This window comes from Drosophila simulans, chromosome 3R, assembly GCF_016746395.2.
Source record: "Drosophila simulans strain w501 chromosome 3R, Prin_Dsim_3.1, whole genome shotgun sequence".
Classification (NCBI taxonomy): Eukaryota; Metazoa; Arthropoda; class Insecta; order Diptera; family Drosophilidae; genus Drosophila; species Drosophila simulans.
This window is the reverse complement of record NC_052523.2, coordinates 365616-391707: the sequence shown is the minus strand read 5'-3', so window position 1 is coordinate 391707 and position 26092 is coordinate 365616. Positions and strand designations below refer to the sequence as shown.

At 40.8% G+C, this 26092-nt stretch overlaps 1 protein-coding gene across 1 annotated transcript in view; it reads left to right on the top strand.

Moving 5' to 3' along the window:
- LOC27207479 overlaps positions 1-26092 on the top strand; it is a 97367-nt gene that overhangs the window by 9454 nt on the left and 61821 nt on the right. The window contains 1 exon segment of the mRNA XM_039295414.1: positions 7065-7151. Within this exon segment, the coding sequence (XP_039151348.1) occupies positions 7093-7151 (59 nt within the window). The 5' untranslated portion in view covers positions 7065-7092.

The following is a 26092-nucleotide window of genomic DNA, read 5'->3' as shown; positions in this document are numbered from 1 at the left end:
GGGAAAGACAGTTTCCACATAATTCCCCTGACCAAGGGAAACAATCATGAAACAAAATTGCAAGTCACAACGGAAGTAAACTTCAGAGCGCTTACCAAATACCTCGACGATGCCAAGAAAAACTTTTATACGTACCACCTAAAAAGCAGCAAGGGACTACAAATAGTTATTAAAGGCCTTGAGCCTGAAATAAATCCAGAGGAAATATCAGGAGCCCTAACTAAACAAGGTTTTAAGCTGAAATCAGTTATCAACATATTTAACAAAGATAAAAAGCCACAACCGAGAAACGAGAGTCACCCCATTTATAAGCTGCAATATCTCTTACACCGTAAAATCTTTGTTGAAGAGCCACATAAGCGCAAAGGACCCGTACAGTGTACAAATTGCCAAGAATATGATCATACAAAAACTTATTGTACCCTTCGCACTGTATGTGTAGTGTGTGGTGAGCTTCATAGCTCTGTTAAATGCCCATCAAACAAAGCTGACCCCGGTATGAAAAAGTGTAGTAACTGCGTTACCTCCGCAGCAAACTAAAGAGGTTGCCCTGTATATAAGGATCTAAAAAATGGGCTACACCAAAAAGTGGCTATGATGCGTGGGCAAAGCACGCCGAGCTCAATTATTCCCTCAAAACATACACATGATGTCCACTTAAACAGTCTGACCAACAGGAACGTAACATTTGCAAGTGCGTCTGGTCTTGCATCTACAAATCCTACAACTCCATTCCCACTCGATGAACAAAACAAGGTAAATGCTGATCAGCCAACAGGAGAGCCACAAGACAATATTGAAACAATGATCTTTAACTTGCAACAAAGCATGACCGAATTCATGACATTTATGAGAACAACCATGGAAAATCTTATGCGTAATCAGGATCTATTAATACAGTTTCTGGTATCGCAGCAGTCAAAATAATCAATGGCTTCCTTACGTATAACTCTATGGAATGCCAACAGCGTTTCGCGACACAAGCTTGAAATGGCTCATTTTCTCCAAGACAAACATATCGATGTAATTCTCCTTTCTGAAACAATTTTACACACAAGTACAAGTTTCAAGTAAATGGTTATATATTCTACGGCACCAACCACCCTGATGGTAAAGCATATGGAGGCACTATAGTCCTGATTAGAAAACGCATAAAACATACTTTCCGCAACGACTTTGCGACAAACTACTTACAGGCAAAATCTTTAAATATACAGCTGGGTAACGGACGAATAGCACTTACTGCTGTTTACTGCCCAACTCGCTTTATGATATCTAAATACCTATTATGGAGAGCACACCCATCTCTAAGCCCTCCGGTAGAATCTGTTGTGCCAATAAGAAATTCTGCAGGTGAATGGGTCCGCAGCTATAAACATAGGGCTTCTATTTTCGCGGAGCACCTTCAAAACGTCTTGCAACCAAACCCAGCAACGAATAATTTCGTATTACAAGAGCAATCAGTTGTAAGCCAAACCACACAGGATCCAATAGAATTTCGACCAACTGAAATTGCAAAAATCATTAAGGAATTAAAACCTAATAAGAGACCCGGCAGCGATCTAATAAACCCTAAGATGATCATCGAACTTCCATTTTGTACTGTCCAAACTATTTGCTAGCTCTTCAATGCAATAAATAGAATTGGTCACTTCCCTTCGTTATGAAAAAAATCGATCATCATTATAATACCGAAACCGGGAAAGAATCATACAGTTCCATCATCATACAGACCTGTAAGTTTACTACCATTTATGTCAAAACTCTTCGAAAAATGTCTGCTGACCTTTATTATACCCTATCTGCGAACTTTTAACAAAATACCATCATCAATTCGGTTTTCAGGAGAAACATGAAACAATCGAACAAGTCAATCGAATCACAACTGAAATTCTAACTGCATTCGAAAAGAGAGAGTACTGCACTGCCATTTTTCTCGACGTGGCCCAAGCATTTCACAGAGTCTGGTTAGATGGCCTAATGCATAAAATTATGTCAACACTCCCTGAATGCATCCATAAGCTTTTAAAGTCGTACCTGTACAATAGAGTGTTTTCAGTTAGATGCGTCACTGTTACGTCTGAGGACCACATCATAGGAGCTGGGGTTCCTCAAGGCAGCGTACTTGGCTCAACACTATATCTACTATATACCAACATCGAGGCAGCTAACAATATCAACATTTGCCAATGACACTGCAATCCTGAGCCGCTCTAAATGTCCACGACAAGCTACTGCACAACTTGCACAACCTGGCACATATTGGGAAATGGATTTCTGACTGGCGAATAAAAGTCGATGAACAGAAATGGAAACACGTAACTTTTACCCTCAACAGACAAGATTGCCCTTCGCTCATAATAAAAGAAAATCAAATAAAGTTACGTATCTAGGTATTCATCTTGACAGACGACTCATTTGGCGTAGACACGAGGCAAAAGGAACACACCTCAAACTAAAATCCAATAGTCTACATTGGCTTCTTAGTATACGCTCTCCCCTAAGACTAGATTAAGGTCTTACTCTACAACTCCGTCCTAAACCCGACCTGGACCTATGGCTCCCAGCTACGGGGTAACAACAGCGTAGAAACCATCCAACGAGCCCTATCGAAAATCCTGAGAACCATCACCGGCGCACCGTGGTACGTTCGAAGTGATAACTTACATAGGGATTTATTTATACTTCCGGTCAGAGATAAAATAGCCAATCAAATGGAAAAATATCGCAACAAACTACGTGTCCATCCGAACAGGCTTGCGAGAGACTTAACACGGCTATCTAGCCGAACCCGACTTCGTCGTAATATGCCAACCCAACGATAATTATTAGGGCCACACAAACTCATATCAGTTGCAATAGTGACTGTTAGTTTATTACTTTTTAAGATTTGTAAACTTATTGTTAGTCTTATAATAAGCTTTAATAAACGAAGCAATGCAAAAAAAAAAAAAAAGAAAAAAAAGAGCAAGCTTGTCAAAGGCCTTGCTTGTCAAAGTCTTCAACGAAACATAGATAGTAACTGGATAGACCTAAAAATACCCTAAGCTCATGCAGATTTGACGGTTTTGGGTGTTCCCTTATGGCTTTTACTTTTTCTGCGTCGGTCTTTGCACCACCATTGGTTACAATAAATCCTAGATATTCAACACTTTGCTTCAAGAAGTGTGTTCTTTCGTAGGACACCTTCATTTTGACATCACATAGGCTTTTTAAAATTCAATCTATGTGCCAAACATGTTCTTTAACTTTTCAGAAAAAATAAATATGTCATCTACGTAACCGTAGAACGATTTGCCAATTTGTTCTCGTAAGACGTCGTCGATTGCTTTTTGGAGATGCTTCCCGCATTCTTCAAGCCGACCGGTAATCGATAAAACGCATACTTTCGGCCATTTACCGAGAAAGAGGTCTTCTCCCGGTCATGCTCTGACATGTATATCTGGTAATAGCCGGACTTTAAATCTAGCGTTGTAAAGTATTTGGCTTTACCTAATTTACCTAATTTAGTTTCCTTAAGTCTACAACCAAACGATTTTTCTTATTCCCTGGGTAATCACTTTTTTTCCACAACCCATGTTAGGTTGTTATAATGACTTTGCAATAAATCTGCGATTTCTCGCTTCACAAACTCGGATATACCCATGGGATGCGGGAATATTTCGAAGTAAACTAGCTTATCATCGCTTGTTCGAGTTTTGGCAACAACAGCAGTGTTAAACGGCAGTGCCTCTTTAGAGGATGAAAATGTCTTAGATCTTTTTGTGATCATGTATTGAAATTCGACTTTTACAGATTCAGGTACGGAAATATCATTTACGTTACTGAAATTCACATTGTCGCAACTAACATGGTATAGCTTATCGGAAAAAGAACCATAATTTATTGTACCTTTCTCTGCGTCTAATTTCGCCCCCACTTGAGCTAAAAGTTCAAATCCTATGATGTCATCAAATTTTGTCAGCGCGTCTAAAAAAGGAATGAAAGTGTTTTCCCAAAAATGTTTATTAAACACTTCTGGGAAACCCTGTTAGAACCATAAATATGTGGTAGGATGGATACTCATAAGACCCACTGTACCATGCAGTAGCATAGCTTACTGTAGATATAAGAATTATATTGTCATCTCGGTCCTACCTATAAGCTAGCATTAAGTATTAAGAATATATATCTAGCACACGGAGCATAAGAAAATGAAAACGCGCTAGACACGGCATTCGGTGGCAAGCATTTCAACAGAAAGGTCGTAATAAAGGAAGTTTAATCAAAGCATCACGACTGTAGCACCGTTTACAACATCAGAAGTGGTTTAACTTACTATGCCTGACGCTGAATTAAATCAATTCTTGGTGCACCAACTAAAAAAATGGTTGGTAGCACTTGGATGCCAAACTTCTGGCACAAAAGCATAGTTGGTAGTACGTCTCTCCGGCACGTGGCGACCGACAACCAGACAACGGATCAGCAGTGGAAACAGTAGAGGAAATGGATGGCGTTACGTCTCTGATAAAACAGCGTAAGCCACAAGGTGAAGATACGCAAGCGATCCCGGTCGATGCGCAGGAAATGGCGTCAGAAGCCCCAGGTTAGCTTTATCTGGATCAGTTATCACCGGTGGATGCAGAAGGAGCCACCCTGCAGAAGACAATTTTCGGTTATATAAACCATAGAGAATTCATAATTATTTAGTTACCCAAAAAAACCATTGCCTAAAGCATCAATTTTATAGCCGTCACTCGTAGAGTAAGTATACTAGATTCGATAAGCCAAACCTTTCCGACCAAATAAAGTATATATATCGTTGATTAGTAGCTATAACCGAGTCGATCCGTCTGTCCGTCCTTCCATGTGAACGTCTCGATCTCACGAGCTGTAAAAGCTAGAATGTTGAGATTAAGCATACAGATTCCAGCATATACCCGCCGAAAGTTTTTTGACCTGTTGCCACGCTTACTCTAACGCCCACAAACCGTCTACAACTGAAATGTTTTGATAATCATTCATATTTTTATTAGTCTTGTAAATTTCTATCGACTTCTTGCCACGACCACACCCTAAACGCCTTAAACCGCCCTGTTTACGTGTCTGTTACGTGTTACTTAGTCGGATTTGATTAGTGGTTGTGGTCTTTGTAATTTCTGTTATTTTGTGCATTACAATGAAGTTGCGTCGGTCCAATTTCAGACAGTGGAGTACTGTCCTTGAATCAGTCCAAAATGTTTATGTTTTCATATTTTAAATTTTGCGAAGCCTCTGAGCCAGCCGTGCACCGACTAGTGCTTTAAATAGAAAGTGGCTCTAACCGCATTTATTGCGAAACGACTAGAGGTTTGTTAATGTATCGGGCTTCCATTAGTCGTTCTCAAGGCATATAATTTATAATTTCTTCATCCCTTTTGGAAGACTCAGCTATATCAGGGATTGGCATAGATCTTGGGATAGAGTTCTGCACGATGCGTAGAATGCTGTATTCCGTCCTGAGATCGATTGGTTCTACCGTAGGCAGTTGACAAAGTGGAGGCAGCGCATCTGATATGTTTGTTATTTTTTCCGGATTTATAGATAACGGTGAACCTATATGCCTGGAATCGCAGCAGCCAACTTTCAATGCGGGCCCTGCATTCTGTGCAGATTTGCATTAACTACGTTTATTCCATCTCTCTTTTTCCATATTATATTTATGTACACTTATGTCTTCTGACGACACATTTAAAACGTTTTTTTTTCAGAGTTTCAAACACACACTCACACACGGTCTAAGCAAAGACACTAGAATAACAAGATGCGTAATGGCCATGCATTCGTTTGGCACTATGCAGCCACTTTTTTGGTGAAGGCCAAATTTGCTCTCTTTCCGCCCGCTTACGCTAGGAGCGTAAGAAATCTAAAAATAGAATTTTCTTGCTTGTGTGAGTAAAAACAAGAGACGAGAACGCGTATATGTGTGCGTGTTGTGCTAGAAGACGATTTTCGTGCCGAAATCAATTCTGATCGAAGAAACGAATTTACATATTTGCAGTTGTGGCCAATTTGGTAGCAATATGATGATGGCGCGCTTTTTAAAAAAATCAAATTGAAAAAGAAAAAAAAAAAATTAGCCGAAAGCTGAATATAATGCGCATTTTAAATAATAAAAATGGTTCATAAAAATATTAATTATTTTTTAATTTCATAAAAAAATAATAATTTTATTAATAAATAATAAAAATGATAATATTTCATAATAAATATTTCATAAAAAATAATAATACGTAGTAGAAAAGAAAAAATTAATAAAATAAATGAAAATATGAAAACTATTTATTGCAACAGTCATATCTGGAGGCACGAAGTGCGGACACAAGCACTCAACAATCATTGCCTATTAATTTTCCACGCGTCGCACGCTCAATACTCTAATGACAAAAATTCTACTATAAAGTCATTTTAAAAATTTATTTTGTGATATTATGATTCCGCTATTACTATTTCTAAGCTATATTTAAATAATAGTAGCGTTAGGGCAATGCAAAGCAAGAATTTTTCGCATGGTGCCAATTGATAAAAAATAATATAGACTTAAAGTCAACGAACTTTTAAGGTGAAGGGCATATTTTGTCAAATTTACAATTTACTGCTATCACTGTATGCGTAGAAAAGAGCTGTTTGCTGTAGCGCCCTCCGCTCTTTCTCTCTCGAACAAAAACTCGAGAGAGCCTGGAGCCACCTCTAGAGCCACGGCCAAAAAATCGCAAAAAAATTGTATGGCGTTACGCATTTTGTTATTCCAGTGTCTTTGGTCTAAGTCACGTTACGCGTTACTTGCAATTCAGCGTCTTATTTCATCACTTCTTCTTCTTATTGGCAAATTCACTTATTCTTTTTATTATTATTAATATTTACCGATTTTTCCACTCGTCCCCAATGTAATGACCCGCTTATTAACGTAACACACTTTATGGCTTTCGGTTGAAGTCAATATTATTACCAATATTCCATACAATAATTTGTAGTCTTGCCGTTGACACCCCGCGCGACACGACCAACCACACCAGAGTAAATTGTCTTCTCTCTCTTAACACTAGGTGTCAACGTCGCGTTACCGCTCTTCCGATGTTTGGTTGTTGGCAATGCCGGTCGCCACAAATACTAATATTAAAAATGGATAATAGGTAGGTATAAAGTGAAAAAGATAATTATAATTTTATTGGGCATATGTGTATATACTTGTAAGATTGTCTTATCGATAACTTTTCGACAACCAGCTCGAATGAAAGAAGAATACAATTTATTTTATACCCGTTACTCGTAGAGTAAAAGGGTATACTAGATTTGTTGAGAAGTACAAAGACGGAAGCGTAAATATACAAATATATATATTCTTGATCAGGATCAATAGCCGAATCGATGTGGGCATGTCCGTCAGTCAGCCTGTCCGCCTGTCGCACTAAAAAGCCCTAAATTCGCTAAAACTGCCACGCCCACGCTTTTGAAAAATTGTTGGATTTTTTCACAATATTGTTAAACTTTATTATTAACTTTATATCTAACGGCGTAAAACCCCCAAAACTGACTCACCTACATTTTTTAAAACTTGGATATTTTTTCGTAATTTTACTAGGCTTTTAAATATCTATCGACTTGCCAAAACATTTTTTCCCACGGCAATCATAACCCTAAAACCGCCCTAAACTGCCACGCCCACGGTTTTGAAAAGATTTTTAGATTAGATTAGATTTTTCTTCGTTTTATTGTTTGTCTTTCAAATTTTTTTTCGGTATACCGAACACACTGTGGTAACGCCCATCCTTCCACCTACAAAACGCCCATTTTTCTAATCTTATTCCACAATATCGGTATCCCTGAAAAATTATGAAATATTTGTTAAATTTTCTCTTGTTGGTTTTAAGTTCAAGTCATACATAAATTCCTGGATATTATAGAAGTGCACTTCTTGTGGTGATCTATCTTGATAACGCAGAAGCAAATCCCCAGAGCAGAATTATAGCTCATCTTTGACTCCAGATAAATTCGTCGCAGTGCTGGTGGACCATGAGGGGAACTGTTGAAGTGCTAAAGCTTGAAAAAAACTATTGGCATTGGACAATTTACTTAAGCACAAAGCATCATTTTGATCATTCTGGCTACATATTTTGTACCGCGATGCAAGCCCTACACATAACGCGAAAAACGGACATAAGGAATTGTGAATCAGCGGATTCATTTACGTGCGTTGTAAAACTTAACCATAAACTTTAAATAAAGAAGAAACAAGAGAGAATGCAATAATCGAGTTTCCTAACTACCAGATAACCGTTACTCAGCTAGTGTGAATGCGAACGCGAAATTTCATACATTTTTTGGGATACCGATTGAGATTGGGTAATAAAATGATAATAAATATAAACATTTTTGAAAAGTGTGGGCGTGACCGGTTTGGCGGCTTTAGGGCGTTAGAGTAGGCATTATAAAACGTCTTTGAGCAATTCGATAGAATTTTAAACGACTAATAATCTTAGGAAAAAAAAATCAAATAATTTCTCAAAAATGTGTTTGTTGCAATTTTAGGGCGTTCGAGTGGTCGTGTCAGAAAGTTTTCTGGCAAATCGATAAAAATTTACACGACTAATAAAATTATGAAAATATATCCAAAATTTTTCAAAAAAGTGTAATTTTTGAGCCGGTTTAGGTCGTTAGAGTGGGCGTGGCAAAAATTTTTGTTTGCAAAAATTTACAAGACCAATATAAATGTGAAAAAATATATATACTTGCGTCTATGTCCCTAGAATCTGTATGCTGAATCTCAACCTTCTAGCTTTTATAGTTCCTGAGATCTCGACGTTCATACGGGCAGACGGACATGGCCAGATCGACTCGACTATTAATTCTACCATATATACACCTTATATGGTCAGAAACGCTTCCTATTGTCTGTTACATATTTGAACGAATCTAGTATACCCTATACTCATTTACTCTACGAGTAAAGGGTATAAGTCATGAATCTTCAGGATCCAAACGCTGCCGGTTCCGATGTATTTGCTAGTCTTTATGCGATTCAGTTGGATTTAATAGGAAGATTAACCCAGCTTGATCGCAACTTGTAACGAATACACTCAATGAGTGTAGTACACATCAACACACTCTGACTCCAACATTTTACAACCTCTGCTTTACATACCCTTAGGTGTCCAAAAAGCAACAGAAAGGAGAAAGCACAGCTTTCCGCTGCAAGCCCTGCCAAATGTGAGACAGGCAGCAGACGCAACTTATGTTAAAGCACGTTTTACACTAAATATTGGCAGTGTTTGCCATGAAAAAACTCTTGTCCGATCGAAACTACGATGCGGCAAGACAGCTGCACTCGACTACGCCTTCCAGAAAAGAGAACGGAGGTATCAATATACAATGTGACCGTAGCGTGCCACAATAAAACTCGGGGATTCATTGCGGTACTGAATCGGAAAATTATCAGCTTGTCAGGATCTGCACTTCATCCCGACTCGACTCCCACAAACATTAATGATGATGATGACGTGGCCATGATTAGAACTGACTTAGTTTCTATTATAGCACTTCATCAATACATGAAAAATTTCTCCATAACGTAGTCTCTGAACGCTTCGTTTGTAAACGGGAGCCGATATCGCAAACCAGTTTCCTCGGCGCTCCGAAGTGCCTTAGTATTCGTTCGCGGAAGGCCCGTATCAGGGTGGCCGCAGTTGCTTTTCGGAGGGATATTAATTCTAAAAAGACGAGGAGCACAGTATTTCCTTTCATAGATCGGGGCGAACGGTTAGCTGACTTGTCGGATGAGAATTATTCCTGCTTGCTGGCGGTGTTCAACCTTGTACTTCTGGCACGGAAGGCATTGTCGCACGTCCCGGAACATTTGAGGCCATTATTACATCTGCGAGATTCGCAGTATCGTCTTTCGGATGCTCAGATGTCTGGCCGTGGGGACGTTGTGGCACTCCTTTAGAATGCGGGCCCGATTCTCGGTTGCTACGCACAGCTTCCACGGAATACCACGGTCGTCGGGGCGATGACCGAGATGTCGATAGAGTTCTCCGTTTTCGATGGTAAAGTCTGAGAACTTCTGAATCTCTTGGCGGACCTCCTGTGATTCTTTTTGTAACCACTTGGCTGTCGGCTGTCGTGTGTGAGTATCTTTACGTGATCCAACGGCTGTCAAGACCACGCATCGGTCACCACGTTAAGCTTCCCGCCGCGGTAGTGCACGTTGTTGAAATTGTTGGAGCTCCAAAACTCATCTCGCGATCCTTTCTGTTGGATTCTCGATCCTGTTGGACTCTAGACACTACAAGGGCAAAGGCGAAGTGTTGGTGACAAAAACAAGGGCAAGGCGAAAAGGACAAGGGCAAAGGCAATGCTGCTGATTTTGGAGTTTGATATTAGTTTATCAACTGAATCAGAGTGCTATATTTATGGGTTGGATAACTCTCCCCCTTCTAAAATGACGCGCCCGCTTCATTTTGAATTTCGCTTAAACGCTCTCTTAATTCTGTTCAAAATCGTTTCTCAGTATTTGGTTTTTATAGTTCTGGCCATTCTTGTTTTGTTACAATTATAATATTTCTGAATTTTATTATTGTCGAGCCGCCGACAATACCCAGGAAATGCCTTAAACGCTTATTGGCTTAGACAAATGAAGATCCTTTTATGTTATAGGGAAATAATATAGTTTGAAATGCATTACAAATTAGACCTTATATCTTTTCTGAATTTTACGTACCGCAGTTTCTCTTCCCTCACTCTTGGTATCGTCAGACGAACTGATCTGACGCGCAAAGTAGCTTAATTCTTAGTTAAATCGATGTGACCAACTACAATAGCGATAAAAATGCATAAATTTAGTATTTAATGTGCCCGAGTGCCCTCAATCGGTGACAAATCACTTAACTACTTATCGATAGCCAACTTATCCGTTCCGCGACATCCCCTCCCCCGTTAAGCAACAGCATTCACCACATCCAGAACGGCTAACTTCGAAGCGGGACGCAGCACTAATTTGGCTCGGTCGCTAGTCCTCACCGAAGACCGCCGTGGCACTCCATCTTTCCCGGTGAACACCTCTTCAACGACGCCTCTTTTCCACTCCCTGCGTGGTATGGCCGGATCGCAGATGTATACCAGGTCTCCTCGATGCATGGGCTCAACACGCTGGCACCATTTCTCTCTGCGAACAAGTGTGGGCAAGTACTCGTGCACCCATCGTTTCCAGAACCGATCTCTCATTATCCGAGCGATACGTCACTGCTTCCTTGTTGTGCATCTCTCAAATGCCAATTTATCACCTTTTAACAGGTCGTTTGGTGACAGTGGAGCCTCCTGCTCCACTGGCAGGCCTCTTCTGGCTCTTTATCGGCCTCTATATCGGCTCCCACGAAGTTCTTGCCATTATCGGTCCTTATCCTAGCCACAGGTCCACGGCGGCACATGAAGTTTCTCATAGCGATGATGCATGAATCTGTTGACAAATCATGAGCCATCTCCAAGTGGACGGCTCTCGTAGTTAGGCAGGTAAATAGCGCCACCAACTTCTTCTCTGTTCGGCGCCCAATCGACACAAGCAATGGTCCGAAATAGTCCAGGCCAGTGAACTTAAATGGCCATCCATTTGCCTCAAGCCGATCCTCCGGCAATTGTGTCGGTCGTGCCTTCCTTAAATTGCATACGTTACAGTTAGCCACCACCTTCCGTAGTAGCCTCCCCACGTTAGTAATCCAAAACATATGGTACGCATGCCGCTGCTTCAATCCTTCCATTGGCACGCATGATACCCTCTCTATCCAAATACGGCGAAAGTCCTGATAATTGGCTGCTCTTGCTGACCGTTCCTGTTTGGGCTTCCTCGCCGAACGCTTCTATCTGCGCCCGCCGGACCAATGCGTGCTCCGCGTCAGCACGTTCGACAGAGGTAAGCCCGTGCTCTTCTCGCTCGTAGCGTTGCCCGCGACAGCGTCGAATAAATCTTAGGATCCATGCTGTCGTTCTTACCAGTCGGTTGAAACTCGAGAACCTCTGCCAAGATAGAAGCGGCGCGTTTGCCATGGCCAATACAAACTCACCTGACATCTCTTCTTCCTCAGCGGCCTGTGGAGCGCGTCCATCGGTTACAGAAAATTTGGGCCAACTTTCTTCAGGTCCCATTAGGAATGGTGGTCCGCTTAACCACCGCGAACCTGGGCTGAAGTCAACGCGGCGTTGCGACCTGGTTGCGTCGTCTGCCACGTTTACGGCAGATGGTAGCCATCTCCATTGGGAAACCTCTGTGGATTCTAAGATTTCTGCCACCCGATTTCCAACAAATTGCTTATATCTCCGGTGAGTGCTGGTGATCCAGTACAGCACGGTCTTAGAGTCGGTCCATAGTGTGCAGCTACTGATCGCTACACGTTTAACGGTGTCCATCAGTCTAGTTCCTAATACAGCTGCTTGAAGTTCCAGTCGTGGGATCGACATCGTCCTCATGGGAGCACATTTCGTTTTGGAACACACAAAATGTGCCTGCCCATCGTGGTTTGCGTACTTGGCCCGCCAATAAGCCGCCGCGGCGAACGCAGATTGGCTGGAGTCCACGAAGACGTGCAGCTGCAGGGTCCGTACACGTCCAGCGACGAAGTAGTAGCGTGGACATCGGAATTCTTCCATGTATTTTATTTCTTGCCGCCAGCACTCAAATGCTGCGGCCAATTCGTCTGGGAGGGGCTCATCCCACTTGACTCTCCTCCGCCAAATCTCTCGCATCAGCAGTTTAGCGGTTATCATGTAGCAGCTCAAGAACCCAAGAACATCTGCCGAACTGGAGGAAAACCGACACAAATCAAATCCTGCGTTTGCATGTATTTCTCTCACCCGTGACGAAACGGCGATAGCATCGTCCTTGCTCATGAAACTGTCCACATAGTCGTCCACGTAGTGGTACTCCTTTATCGCCAGAACCGCTCGCAGATCCGTACTACTTTATTGCGAAGCGTTGACGAGCTTCACATAGTCCGCTGCACAAGGAGATCAAGCTGCTCCGAATGTCATGACCTGCATCTCGTAGGTGTCCGGGTTCCGACGATCCTCTCCATTTATCCACAAGAATCGCTGGGCACATCTGTCCTGTGGCTGTATCAGCACTTGGTGCAACATTTCCTTGAAGTCTGCACATACTCCAACGGCACCTTCCCGGAAGCGGAAGAGCACTGCTGGTACGGATTTGTAGCGCTGAGGGCCTTTCATCAGCGCCGAGTTCAGTGATATATCGTTCACTTTGGCTGCGGCATCGAAGACTTGACGGATTTTTCCCGGCTTGTTTGGGTTCTCTACCCCGAAATGCGGAAGGTACCATACCTTGCCGCCGTTGGAGTGAGTTATCCCCTGCGGCTCTAGTCGTCGTGCATATCCCTTCTTCATGTAATCATCCATAATTCCCTTGTAAGCGCGAAGACCTCGTCGCGCTTAATTTTCCGTTTAATGTTGACGAGTCTCTTGAGTGCCATGTTGTAGCTGTCTGGCAGTCTCACCTCGTCGTCTTTCTATAGGAGATCAGTCTGGTATCGTCGGCCTATACGTTTCGTCGTGTCCTCCAAAATGCTTAAGGCTCGCACATCGTCACCAGCTGCGACCGGCGGTGCGGGCTTTACTCCAAAATTCTCAGTTTCGAAGTAATCGCTAACCATCTTCTCTAGAAGATTATCGTGTGACACGGCTAAAAGGCATGATCTCGATACCGGTGGACTTGCACTCCCTTTTACCGGTCCGTACACTACCCATCCAAGTTTGGTGGCGGCTGCAAATGGTCCTCCTGCTCCAAAGCTTCTGGTCCTCAGTGGAATACACAGATGAGCGTGATTTAAGCCGATCAAGATCCTTGGCGTTGCATCGAAGTATGGTTTAACGGGTAGGCGTGCATTTTCCTTTCTTGCCTTAACATCCTCCCGACGCAAGCTTTGCATCGGAAGATTTAGATTCGATACAGCGAACACATTTCGTAGGTCATGGCGCATGGATTTGCCCGTGCCACTTATCTGCAGGCTAACTACCGTTGTGTGCTCTCTGACGGATTTGCCACCAAACCACTGCACGTTGAGCTGTCGACTCCCTCCCTTTAGGTTCAGGCTCTGGATGATGTCGTCGTCAATAAGCGTTACGGACGATCCCTCATCGAGCAGCGCGTATGGGTCCACTTGCTTATTCCTCCCGTACAACGTCACTGGCAAAATCCGGCAGGTCATCTCCATCCGGGTCAACGCAGCTAAGGTTTCGGTGTGGCGATTCCTGGCCATCCTCGGCTTGTCCTGCTTTTAGCGTTGCAGTCGTTGACGTAAAGGGATTACGTCGGCGATGACTGGTGTCCCTTTGCAGCTCCTGATCTCAAGTGCTCGTATGCTCCTTGAAGCGGCCGCCGTTCGACTGGGTAGCCTGGAATTCCCGATTCTATCGTGGAGCAGGTAGTGATGACTTCTTTGGCACCCGTTGACACTGCATTTGGTGCCCTTCTTGCAGAACCGGCCATGTGTCCACTCTCCAAGCACGCGAAGCAGATCATATGCTTCCTTGCTAACTCGATTCTCGCTGTCGGAAGTGCATGATGAAATTCTTCGCAGTCCTTGATTCCATGCTGCCCCTCACATATTGGACAACATTTGTGAGAGTCAGTATCCTTTCCATCCATACGACTTGTGCTTGCGTGTAATAGCCTTCGCTTCGGATCTTTACTTGCAGCATCCGTAACAATGCATATCAATTTAGCGAGCTCGTGTAGCCATTTGCTAAAATGCACCACTGTTGGATATGGTTCTATCGTAGCCGCATGCTTCGCCAGTCCAACCTCTTGCTTATAGGCAACTTAGCTATCAGCTCCTCCATTAGGGTAGGATTCCTAAATGCTGAATGCCATTCTTCGTTGACTTCAAAAACGCTGCAAGGTTGCTCACCTTTGTGGCAAACGGCACAATATTGGTTCTGGCTATGTTCGGTTCTGATATTGGCAGCACATCTCGCACGCTAGGCTCACTGTTGTACAGTTATTATTCCGTGTGACTTGTTGCCCACTAGTTCCACTCAATTGTGGCTGCAAACTTGCACTCAATTGTGCGAGCAAATTTGCACTCAATTGTGCAATTCAAAGATGGCGTCACAAATTGTTCCCGTTGCAAATTTTTACTCAACATCTGCGTCGTCGCTTCACTCATAGCTGACGACGTTTCACTCATACTTGGCCTTGGATAGTTCCCTTTCTAAGGTTCCGATTCTTTCCAGTAGGTTCGCCACCTCTACAGTTGTGGAATTTGTAGTCTGCCCTGCTTTGGCAGGCTGCGGAGTACCAATCGGATTCTGACCGAGTAATCCACTTACCTTGGAACTTTGAGGCTGCTGTATATCACTAGCCACACTCGTCGTGGGCCCCTTGGACTGATCTAGTCTGGGGCTTCGCCTCAGCGCCGGCATGTTGCAAATCACAGGGTGCGAATAAAGAATGCGAATAAAAGAAATGTCGAGCTGCCGACAATACAAAGTAAATGCCTTAAGCGCTTATTGGCTTAGACAAATGACGACCGTTTTATTCTATAGGGAAATAATACAGTTTGAAAGGCATTACAAATTTGACCTTATATCTATTCTGAATTTTACGTACCGCAGTTTCTCTTCCCTCACTCTTGGTATCGTCAGACGAACTGATCTGACGCGCAAAGTAGCTTAATTCTTAGTTAAATCGATGTGACCAATTACAATAGCGATAAAAATGCATACATTTAGTATTTAATGTGCCCGAGTGCCGTCAATCGGTGACAAATTTCTTAACTACTTATCGATAGCCAACTTATCCGTTCCGCGACAATTATTAATGTAGTAATCAAATACAAAATTATTAAAATTAATAATATAAATAAAATTGATATTTTCCAATTGCAAATTTAAATTTATTTTGTTTTCTAAATTATTGTATGAAATATTACTTATTGTGGTTGTGCCGTTGAATGTTATTAAATATGACACGCCTAAATGGGAATTGCTTACAATATTATTTGCACATAATTAGATATTTCATAGAAAGTATTTTCGCATTTTGCGACCTGATTGCTTATTAGTAATTTTTCATCATTATGTGAAATAAACACATTTTTGCCAGTGTAGTAGTATCAATAATGTTTTGCAAGTCGAATGTTAACGGCAATTCTTGACCCATAAAATAGTTTTTTAAGTGATCGGAAAGTGATTTTATCTTAAACAATTCTGAATTGATAATAAATTGTTGGTTATTGTTTTCAATTAAGTCGTTTATTTTATTCTGTGTTGTAATAAAATCATCGTTATCCGGAGTTCCAGTTAACCATTTCCAAACAGTGTCTAACTCATCTATTCCTCTTATGGATTTAGTTGATATCAGCTGTGACAAAATTAATTCGATTAATTGTAGTTCGTAAGTTATTTCCCATTGTGACCTTTTATTTGGATCCTTTTTTATGTATCCTGATTCTAGATCGATTATTTCCTTATAAAGACTTAAATTAGGTATGTGGAATAAGTGGGCATATGATAACAGGAAAAAATCGTGATTGGAGAAATCAATTATTTCTGAAGTGGCTATCATTACGAATGGTGTTAAAAGTAATAAGAAATGCATTTTCTTTAATTTTAAAAGAAATATAATGTTTGTTAAAACTTAATATTTTCCTTGTGAATAATTCTTATTTAATTATTATTATTCTTTTGTTAGGCAAGTTTATCCTTAACAACCTGTTTCTTATATCTTGATTTTAGTTTATTTCTTTCTCCATGTTTCTTTTCATAAACCACTTACCCTACATGATAATCTTTTTCCTTACGACCTTCATTATGTGTTTCTAACATTTTTTCTTGAGTGTTCATTAGAATTTTTTAAATGTTTTCGTGTTCAATTTTATTATAGAGAATATCGAAAGTTGTTTGATTTGTTGTAGAATGAATGCTGTATTGAATTCTTTTGCGGCTCTAACAATTATTTCTGAATAGTCAATCAGCTTAAATTCTTCCTTTATGCAACGAGCTAATTCTGTTAATGTTGAATGTGCCCTTTCAACTTGTCCGTTCGAGGTACTGTGTCTGGGGTCTGCGAAATGTATAGTTAAACCACATCTTTGTGCAAAGGATTTAAGTTTAGCAGAGGTGAAGCTTGGTTCTTAAAAGTCATAATTACTTTGGTGTGGGGAAATTGTTGAAGCAATTCCATTACTTTATTCTCTACGTTAAGTTTATTTTCGATTTTTTTTAATACCACGAATTTTGAATACGCATCAATGCAAGTTAAGAAAATGAGATTCTGCGCGTAAAAAATTTTGAGGTGTAAATTTTCTCCTTCCTTAGTTGGAATAGGAGCTTCCCCAATTGGGATTTTAATTGGATGCCTGTTGTATTTATTATCGTTGCAAATTGATGCATCGACTAACTACTCGCTGTGGAGCTTATGAATAACCTTAAAAGACAAGTTATTCCAAAGGCTCCCATCAGAAATCCGGCTGGTGGTTGGTGCCAGCTTATTGGATATATTTAAGCCACTGAATCTTACTGCGGCAGAACACCGAGACAGGGTGCAAACACTCTTGGACCAACCTTTTCAAATGGCCCTTCCCACAAACCCTGTTACTTTGGAAGAGTTAGTAACGCAGATCAAAAAGCTCAAACCTAAAAAATCGCCTGGTGAGGACCTCCTAGATAACACGACGCTCAAACTCCCATCAAAGCTGTACTTTTCTTAGTCCTATTGTTCAATAGCGCTCTAAGGCTGGGACACTTTCCAAGCAAATGGAAATCAGCAATCATAACGATGATTCCGAAGCCTGGAAAGCAACCCACTGAAATAGATGCATATAGGCCCATTAGTCTTCTACCCGCGCTAGGGAAAATGTTGGAAAGGGTAATATTAGAACGCATCCTTAAACTTCCAAGCGTGAGCCAAGCTATTCCAAAGTGGCAGTTCGGTTTCCGAAAAAGTCGTGGCACTCCAGAACTGCTACACCCAGTGACAAACTTTGCTTTGGAGGCAATGGAGGACAAGATGTATACAACAGCTGTATTCATTGATATACAACAAGCCTTTGATAGAGTTTGGCATGATGGTCTTCTAAGTAAGCTTAAGACCATTTTGACGCCACAGCTATTTCTCCTTATAAAAAGCTTTCTATCGAACAGAAAGTTCAGTGTGGTTGTCGATGGCGACAAATCGTCTACGCGTACAATCTCAGCAGGCGTACCCCAAGGCAGTGTTTCAGGCCCGACTCTTTATTCGCTGTATACTTCTGATATGCCGGATTCCTGGTGCTGTACAGAAGTTGAATACGAAAATGTTCTTATTGCATCTTACGCAGATGACACCGCGGTCATCTAATGGTCAGGAGTACAAGCATAAGTGATGCAACCAGGGGCCTACAGGAATATGTGACGGCCTTCGAGAAGTGGGCAACGGAATGGAAAACCGGCATTAATTGCAGTAAATGTGCTTGCGTCACATTCACAAAAAGGCCTTTGAACTGCTCTGGAATTTCCATGCTCGGCTCCACACTTCAACACGAGTCCTTCTACAAATACCTCGGGGTGATTTTGGACAGAGGACTAACGTTTCATAGGCATACGACTATGATCAAGCAAGCAGTACTTTCAAAGGCTGCAAAAAGTCGTGGCTCTTATCGCCGAGAAACAAACACTCATTGGCAAATAAAGTTCGCCTGTATAAATCCATCCTGACCCCAATTTGAAAGTATGCGTTGCAAATATACGGAATTACGGCCAGAACTAATCTGAATAAAATAAGAGTTGCTCAAAGTAAAGTAGTTAGATCACTATGTAACTCCCCTTGGTACATGAGAACCAGAGATATAGAAAGAGATCTTAATATTCCAAAGATAGGCGATGTATTGAGGACCCATGCGGAAAGTTATATGCGGCGACTAGGTTCCCACCGCAACACCCTGGCGAGAAAGCTTATCCCTCCCCCGAAAAAAAGAAGGCTAAAAAGATTCCACCCACATGATCTCCCATCGAGATTATTATAATTATATAAATATTGTTAGAATAACTTAATTATAAAGTAATGTATAAGTAATGTATATATTGGTATGCCTATCCTGTAAAATTTTATTTTATGTAAAACCTGGTCAAGCTGCCACATAGGTAGCAGTAAACTTGTTTAATTCCAATTAATAAAATTTACACAAAAAAAAAAAAAAAAAAATACGGATATGCATCTAATTACATTAGTTAGTTGTTAGTTTAGTAGGTGCTGAAACATTTAGGTATGAAAACGTCTGTTGAAACGAAAATATCTGAATAAGGATAGTTTTCTGTTTACACTGACACTTAGATATTTTGATGTCTTCGTGCATGTAATGCATTATAACGGGAAAGAAAGAAATATTCAGTTTTAAAATATTGAATATTATCATATTAGTAGAAAGTTGGCGATGCAGTCATCAAGCGGTTTACAAGCGGTCTACAAGAAACATTTTGGGAACTACAGGAGGTTGACGGAGTATCACAGCGATAGTCGCTGAAAACCGTGATAGCAACGGAGATCCGCAGACGAGAATGGTTGACGCCACAAGCTCAAATTAAAGCTTTTCCGATGCTGGTGTTGTGATAGGAAATCACACAGTTGGGATATGTGTGAAGAAAAAAGGAAAACTCCCTTGTGTTACGGGTGTGGACCCAAGGGGGTGTATAAGCCCCAGTGCCCCACTCGCATTGGTAGAATGCAGGGAAACCGGAAAACGGGACCAATCGGCAGCAACAACCGGGTGGCCCCGAGAAACTTGTAATCAATCAAAAACTTTGATTTATTACCGGCTAGCTTATTTCTGTAACACAACTATATTACCGAACTAAAGCAATAGTAAGCCGAACATATGGTGGTGAAGTTACGCCCACGAAAACCTTATCATGAGAGTCTTAGCACGTATCAACACTGTAGCGAAAGAATATTTTCTGGAGAGAATTGCACTCTCAGGAAGGGGAGATCTAGAAAGCGTTTGAAACTATTCTGGGGAAATGTCCATGATACCTGTAAAAAATTAGTGTCTACCTGCTAAACTAAGGAACAGATAACAGGTTTTACGCGGAGGTATCGTTTGCAGAAGTTGTATCAGTTGCAGAAAGTTATAGAACAATTTCCGTCATTTGACCGCCAAGGCCTAGGTCGAACTAATTTAAAGAACACCATATCAACGTGGGAACATCTACACCGATCAAACAGTGATTTTATCCAGTTTCACCGGCTGTTGAATTCTGAATGGAATTCGAATAAGCCCGACCCGTTAGTGTAATTACGGGACCAAACTGAGAAGTAATTCAAAAAAAAAAATCACGATCAGAATGCCGCCACATATAATCTGCGGTATAGACCTGTTGAGTACAAAGTTAACAAGGAAGTTCTTCCCAGGAATTATGCGCAAAGTAAATTTCTGATAAATATAAATTTAAAATTTTGCCCCACCTTTCTTAAGTCTAGATATATATTTTTAAGCTAAATTTGTGCACTTTTAATTTTGTTAAGTAAGTACTGAAGTACGGTACGCCGAAGTCGCCATTATACAAAAAAAGAGAACAAAGTAAAATATATTTAGGACGGAAAAAGTTATTAAAGTTAGCTTTACTTTTGCTATAATAAGAGATCACAAACTAGAATTATAAGTTCACTAGTATGCCCTCAGAAATCGATTGGTATGCTCATGGAATGGGTGTTGGTGAAGATTTATGTTTAAATAAACATTAACTTATAACATTTTGAACATTAACATAGTGTCCTTGATATTATGGAGTAGTAACGGATACCTGTCTCCTTCACACTACAAAATGGCAATATAATCGTGTTTGGAAGCTCTCATATAAATACAGTCATACCGAAGGGCGACATGAAGGGCGACGCGATTTCTACGAACATCCTCTTAGAAGCGCAGATAGGGGCAATAGCCATTAGAGGTCTCTATTCAAACGACAGGACCCACGTAAAATAAATAGTAGGCAAGAATGTCCTATATATCGTGAAGCTGCCCATAGCTCACGGAGACGGACATTTTCAACGAACCCCTCCACCGGCTGTTTGGTTAGCTGATTTTTGAGGGAAATTCATCACAAAGGTCGTCCGTCCGAAAGAAACGAGGATAATCGAAATCGTCTATAGCTTTCAAAGCGAACGGTCGTGTTTTTTTTGCTCCCCGGTTTTTACTTTGTGTTTGTCAAACCAGCCGCGGTTTTTAAAAAATTTTCTTTAATTATCATATATATAAACATAATTTTTAATGATCCGTTCGCTTCGCGAGTGATGCTTTTGTGATTTGTGCAGTAGTTTAAACAAATATACAAAGTAGTTTGCATTTTTCGTCTCTTTGTTTTGTTTACTCTCCCTTTTTGTGCGTCGTAGTGGTGTTTGGTGTTGTTTTTTGCATGCACATAAACTGCACTTTTCGCTCTCACTCTCTCTCTCTCTCTCCTTCGCTCTCCCACACAAAATCTAAATTTCTCAGCGTGCAGACTGCTCTCGTGCGGTTCTTTTAACAGCTGGCTTGAAAGTTTTGGTTTTGTGTTTTCGTGCAAGCACAGTGGTCTGATTTCAGTTAAATATGGAAACCGTAAATGTTGTCTGCTTTTATAAAAATTGTTGCCAGGTTATAAAACCTGAGCAGCCAAAAATGACTTGTTGGCTATGTGATAGAATGGTGCATACTAAGTGCGCTGGTTTTAATGGCCGTACAAGTGATGACCTAGCAAAGGGTAAAAATCTAAATTACTGTTGTGATGCTTGCCTTGTGGTTGCGAACGAGATGAAATCGTTTATGCGCCAAACTAAAGGTGGCTTGAAAGAACTGATCAACAGTTTTGGCGTAGCTAGAGATAGTTTTCGTCGAGCCGATGATCTTCTTTCCGCGCTTAATTCACAGTTTAATGGCCTTAAGCTATTAGATGAATCTCCAAAGCGCAAAAAAGCCGCTGGTGGTAGGCTGCCTAAGGCCCCGCAACCACGGGCAAATGATCAACAGACTCCACAACTGATCAGCTGTCAATCGCAGCAAATCCACATATGCTGCTAAGATCGGCAGCTAAAAAAGATTCGGAGCAATCCGATCAATCAGCTGTGGATGGACCCCACCCTATGATTGCTAAAAATTCCGAATTCCGCATTGGTTTCTCAACCAGTGATTCCACCTGTCTCGATTAGTTTACCACCACAAGGGAACATTGAGTCCGGACTACCGGCACAAGTTGGCGCTTCAGAAATACAATCTGCAGCGCCAAAACCCCTCGCGGTGGTTCCACTAAAGAAACAAATTTTTGTTTCTCGGCTTGCCCCTGATCAAACATCGTCGGATGTATTGTCTTATATACAAGACAAAACAAAAGCCGATAATATAAAAGTGGAAAAATTTAACTTCTCTTATGCTAGGGACATATCATCTTTCAAGATAACTGTCCCAAACGAGCTCTTTTCGACCATATGTTCGGGTGATTTTTGGCCGGATAGTATGGTGGTAAAAGAGTTTGAAGCTAAGATCAAAAATAAGAAAAAGGTGCCCGTGGGAATTAAACTTCCCTCACGTGGCCAGACCACTGCACCATCCGCCTCTTCATCTTCTTTCTCTTCAAAAAAACTAACTACTAAACTTACTATCTCCTATCAAAATGTTAGAGGCTTGCGTAGCAAATTAATCAAAATTGTATTGTGATAGTCTTTCATTTGCATCCCATATTATAGTGCTCACAGAGACTTGGTTAAAACCGGAGATACTTAACTCCGAAGTTTTCCCAGATATGTACACTATATATAGGTTTGACCGTCCCTCCAGACGGGGAGGTGGAGTCTTAATTGCGGTTAGATCTACCTCGGGTCGGAGGAGTTACTTTTGGACGATTCCCGTAACTCGGAATTCGTATGTGTAAAGCTGTCTTTTTCCGACAGATCAGTTTATATTACGTGCTCCTATATTCGCCATCTTCTGAATTCCCAGAATATCAGAATCATCTGTCCGCTATCCAGTCCATCTTGAATAAACTTTCTGACAGGGACCAATTGGTAGTTCTAGGTGATTTTAATATACTGGCACAATGTGGTCCCCAGAAGAACAATCGAATATCCTTCTCCCCCTAGCACAACATGACTTTATTGACGGCTTGCTCGACTTATCCTGTCGCAAGTTAATTATATTCCCAAATTCTCTTGGTCGACTTTTGGATCTATGTTTTGTAACAAGTCCTGAAGTGTGTTTCTGTCCAGGGTAGTACCTCTTACTCAACCTGAAGATCAATATCATCCTACTTTCGAGGTGGAAGTCGACTTAGGTACGGTATTAAAAGTAAATTCAGAGAAGTCAACAAATCGAATTCCCTGTTTTCGCAAGGCAAATTTTCGGAGGCTAAACAATTTTATAGCTGGCTTTAATTGGTCCGATCTTTACTCCTGCAACATAATGGCGGATGCGATTAATATGTTTTATACCGCAATTAAATCATTTTTTTACTCTTGTGTTCCGATGTACTATCCGTCAATCTCTAAACCTCCTTGGTTTAATAAAGAGTTGACACACCTAAGAAATGTAAAGTCCAGACTCTATATGAAATTTAAAAATACCGGTTCTCAGTCCATCCTTTGTAAATATTTAAGCGCTCGGTTAAACTTTACCGTGCTTAATGCTCAGTGCTACAAAAATTATTTAAACCGTTGTAAGTTCAGTTTGCACGGGATCCGAAACAGTTTTATAATTTCGTTAGCACTAAGCGAAAAACAAGTTCTTACCCTTCCTCGCTATTTTTTGAAAACACTACGGTTACATCGGATCAGGCAATAGCCGATCTATTCGCCAAGTTTTTTCAAACAACATATTCAACTTTACCTCATTCCGAACAGCCATACTCTTATGCTGTATCTAAGTCGAACCTAATATTTTGCCCCACTATAAACGAAAGCTCACTGCTTAACGATCTTCAGCGTGTTAAACCGGTCTATTCGCCAGGTCCCGATGGAATCCCTGGCTGTGTCCTCAGATTCTGTGCGGAAGCCTTGTGCAAGCCTCTACTAAAACTGTTTACCTTATCTTTAGAATCTTCACAATTCCCTCATATATGGAAGGAGTCCTTTGTGATACCTCTTCACAAAAAAGGTAGCAAACTGGATGCAATTACAGAGGAATCTCTAAATTTTCGGCTATCCCAAAACTTTTCGAAAATGTTATCACTCCTCATTTGCAGCACCTTTGTAGATCAATCATATCACCGTGTCAACACGGTTTTATGAAACGCAGATCTACAACCACTAACCTCTTGGAGCTAACTTCTTTCGTAATACAGGGTTTCAAAAATAATCTTCAAACAGATGTCATCTACACTGACTTCAGTAAAGCATTTGACTCTGTTAATCATTACCTTCTAATAAAAAAACTTGACCTTATAGGTTTCCCTGTTGATCTTCTAAATTGGATTTCAAGCTATCTGAATGGCAGGACACAACAAGTCCTCTTTAAAAATTCGTTATCTTCTATTCTCCGAGTCACATCCGGTGTCCCACAAGGGAGCCATCTTGGTCCGCTTCTTTTTACCTTATTCATTAACGACCTCCCCTTAATAATAAAACATTCGCGTGTACTTATGTACGCAGACGATGTTAAATTATGCCTCCAGTACAAGGACACTTCTTGCCATTTGGACTTACAATCCGATCTAGACCGATTTCAAATATGGTGCCGTGATAACATATTAGACTTAAATAGCTCCAAGTGTAAAGTTATGACCTTTTGTCGTGCCAACCCAATACGCACGACTTACACTCTAAGTGGGTGCCCTCTGGACAGAATAACACGAGTTGATGATCTTGGTGTTCTTCTGGACCCAAAACTAAATTTTCTGACCATATTTCGTCTATTGTCAATAAGGCCAGGGGTGTGCTTGGTTTTATAAAAAGGTGGTCCAAGGAATTTGATGACCCTTACTTGACTAAAACCTTATTTATTTCGTTAGTCCGTCCGATTCTCGAGTACGGATCACCTGTTTGGAGTCCACAATACGCAGTCCACTCGGACCGCATTGAATCGATCCAAAAAACTTCTTACTTTTTGCCTTGCGGCGCCTAATTGGGATGCAAACCATATATTACCTCCTTATTCCAGTAGACTACTTTTAATTAATTTACCATCCCTAGCTAACCGTAGAACTATGCTTGGAACAGTCTTTATTTGTAAGCTTATTCGTGGGGATGTTGAGAGTCCCGACTTGATTAGTCGGCTTAACTTCTCGGTTCCAAGTAGAGTCACTAGAAAACTATATACCCCCTTATCTTAAATCATTGTAGATCTAATTATGAGTTGCATGACCCTTACAGAGTTTATGTTCTGACTATAATAGACTTTATCCTATTATCTGTAATCTTGACTCTCTGCCGCTATTAAAGCAATCCATTTTATCTTTTCTATTACATAATTAGATCCTACTAACACTAATATTTAACATAGTTATTAATTTCCTCGTTCCTATTCTATTTTTTATATCGCGTCTATATCTTCTCGCGAATCGAGCCGTACGATACACGGCAGCGCCCCTCGGTCGGTTGGGCGGGAGGTGTGGCCGTGGGACCCGTGCGAAAAAAAAAAAAAAAAAAAAAAAAAAAAAAAAAATCAGGGGATAGCTCCGTGAAGTACGTTAAGTTCTTACTCAGAATAAGACATTACAGCTCTTTACCCATTCAGTAAAGTAGAAGTAAAGTCGTTTACAATTAACCCGGTAATAGTTTCTAGCTTTTTGTAAGAATAAAAACCGTTCATACTTAGCCAACAGAGGAATAGATCCATTTATGTTTGGGCTTTAAAAATGAAACGCTTTAATCTAATGCTAAATGGAGTTCAAGTTCCTTCACAGGCTCTGGAATTCCACTACCCGAACTGTGAAGAAGTTTAAAGCTCATGAGGCTCAATATCTGAATAGCAGATCAAGTGGAATAAAACATTATGATCGGGGTCTTCAAACTACCATGGAAATGTTTGATACGAACTGTTTTATATAAGGCTTTGGTTTAACTGCCGATCAGTTTTGTCTGGTATATTGTGAATTCGATTCAATGACTAATATTGATAAGCATAGAAATAGT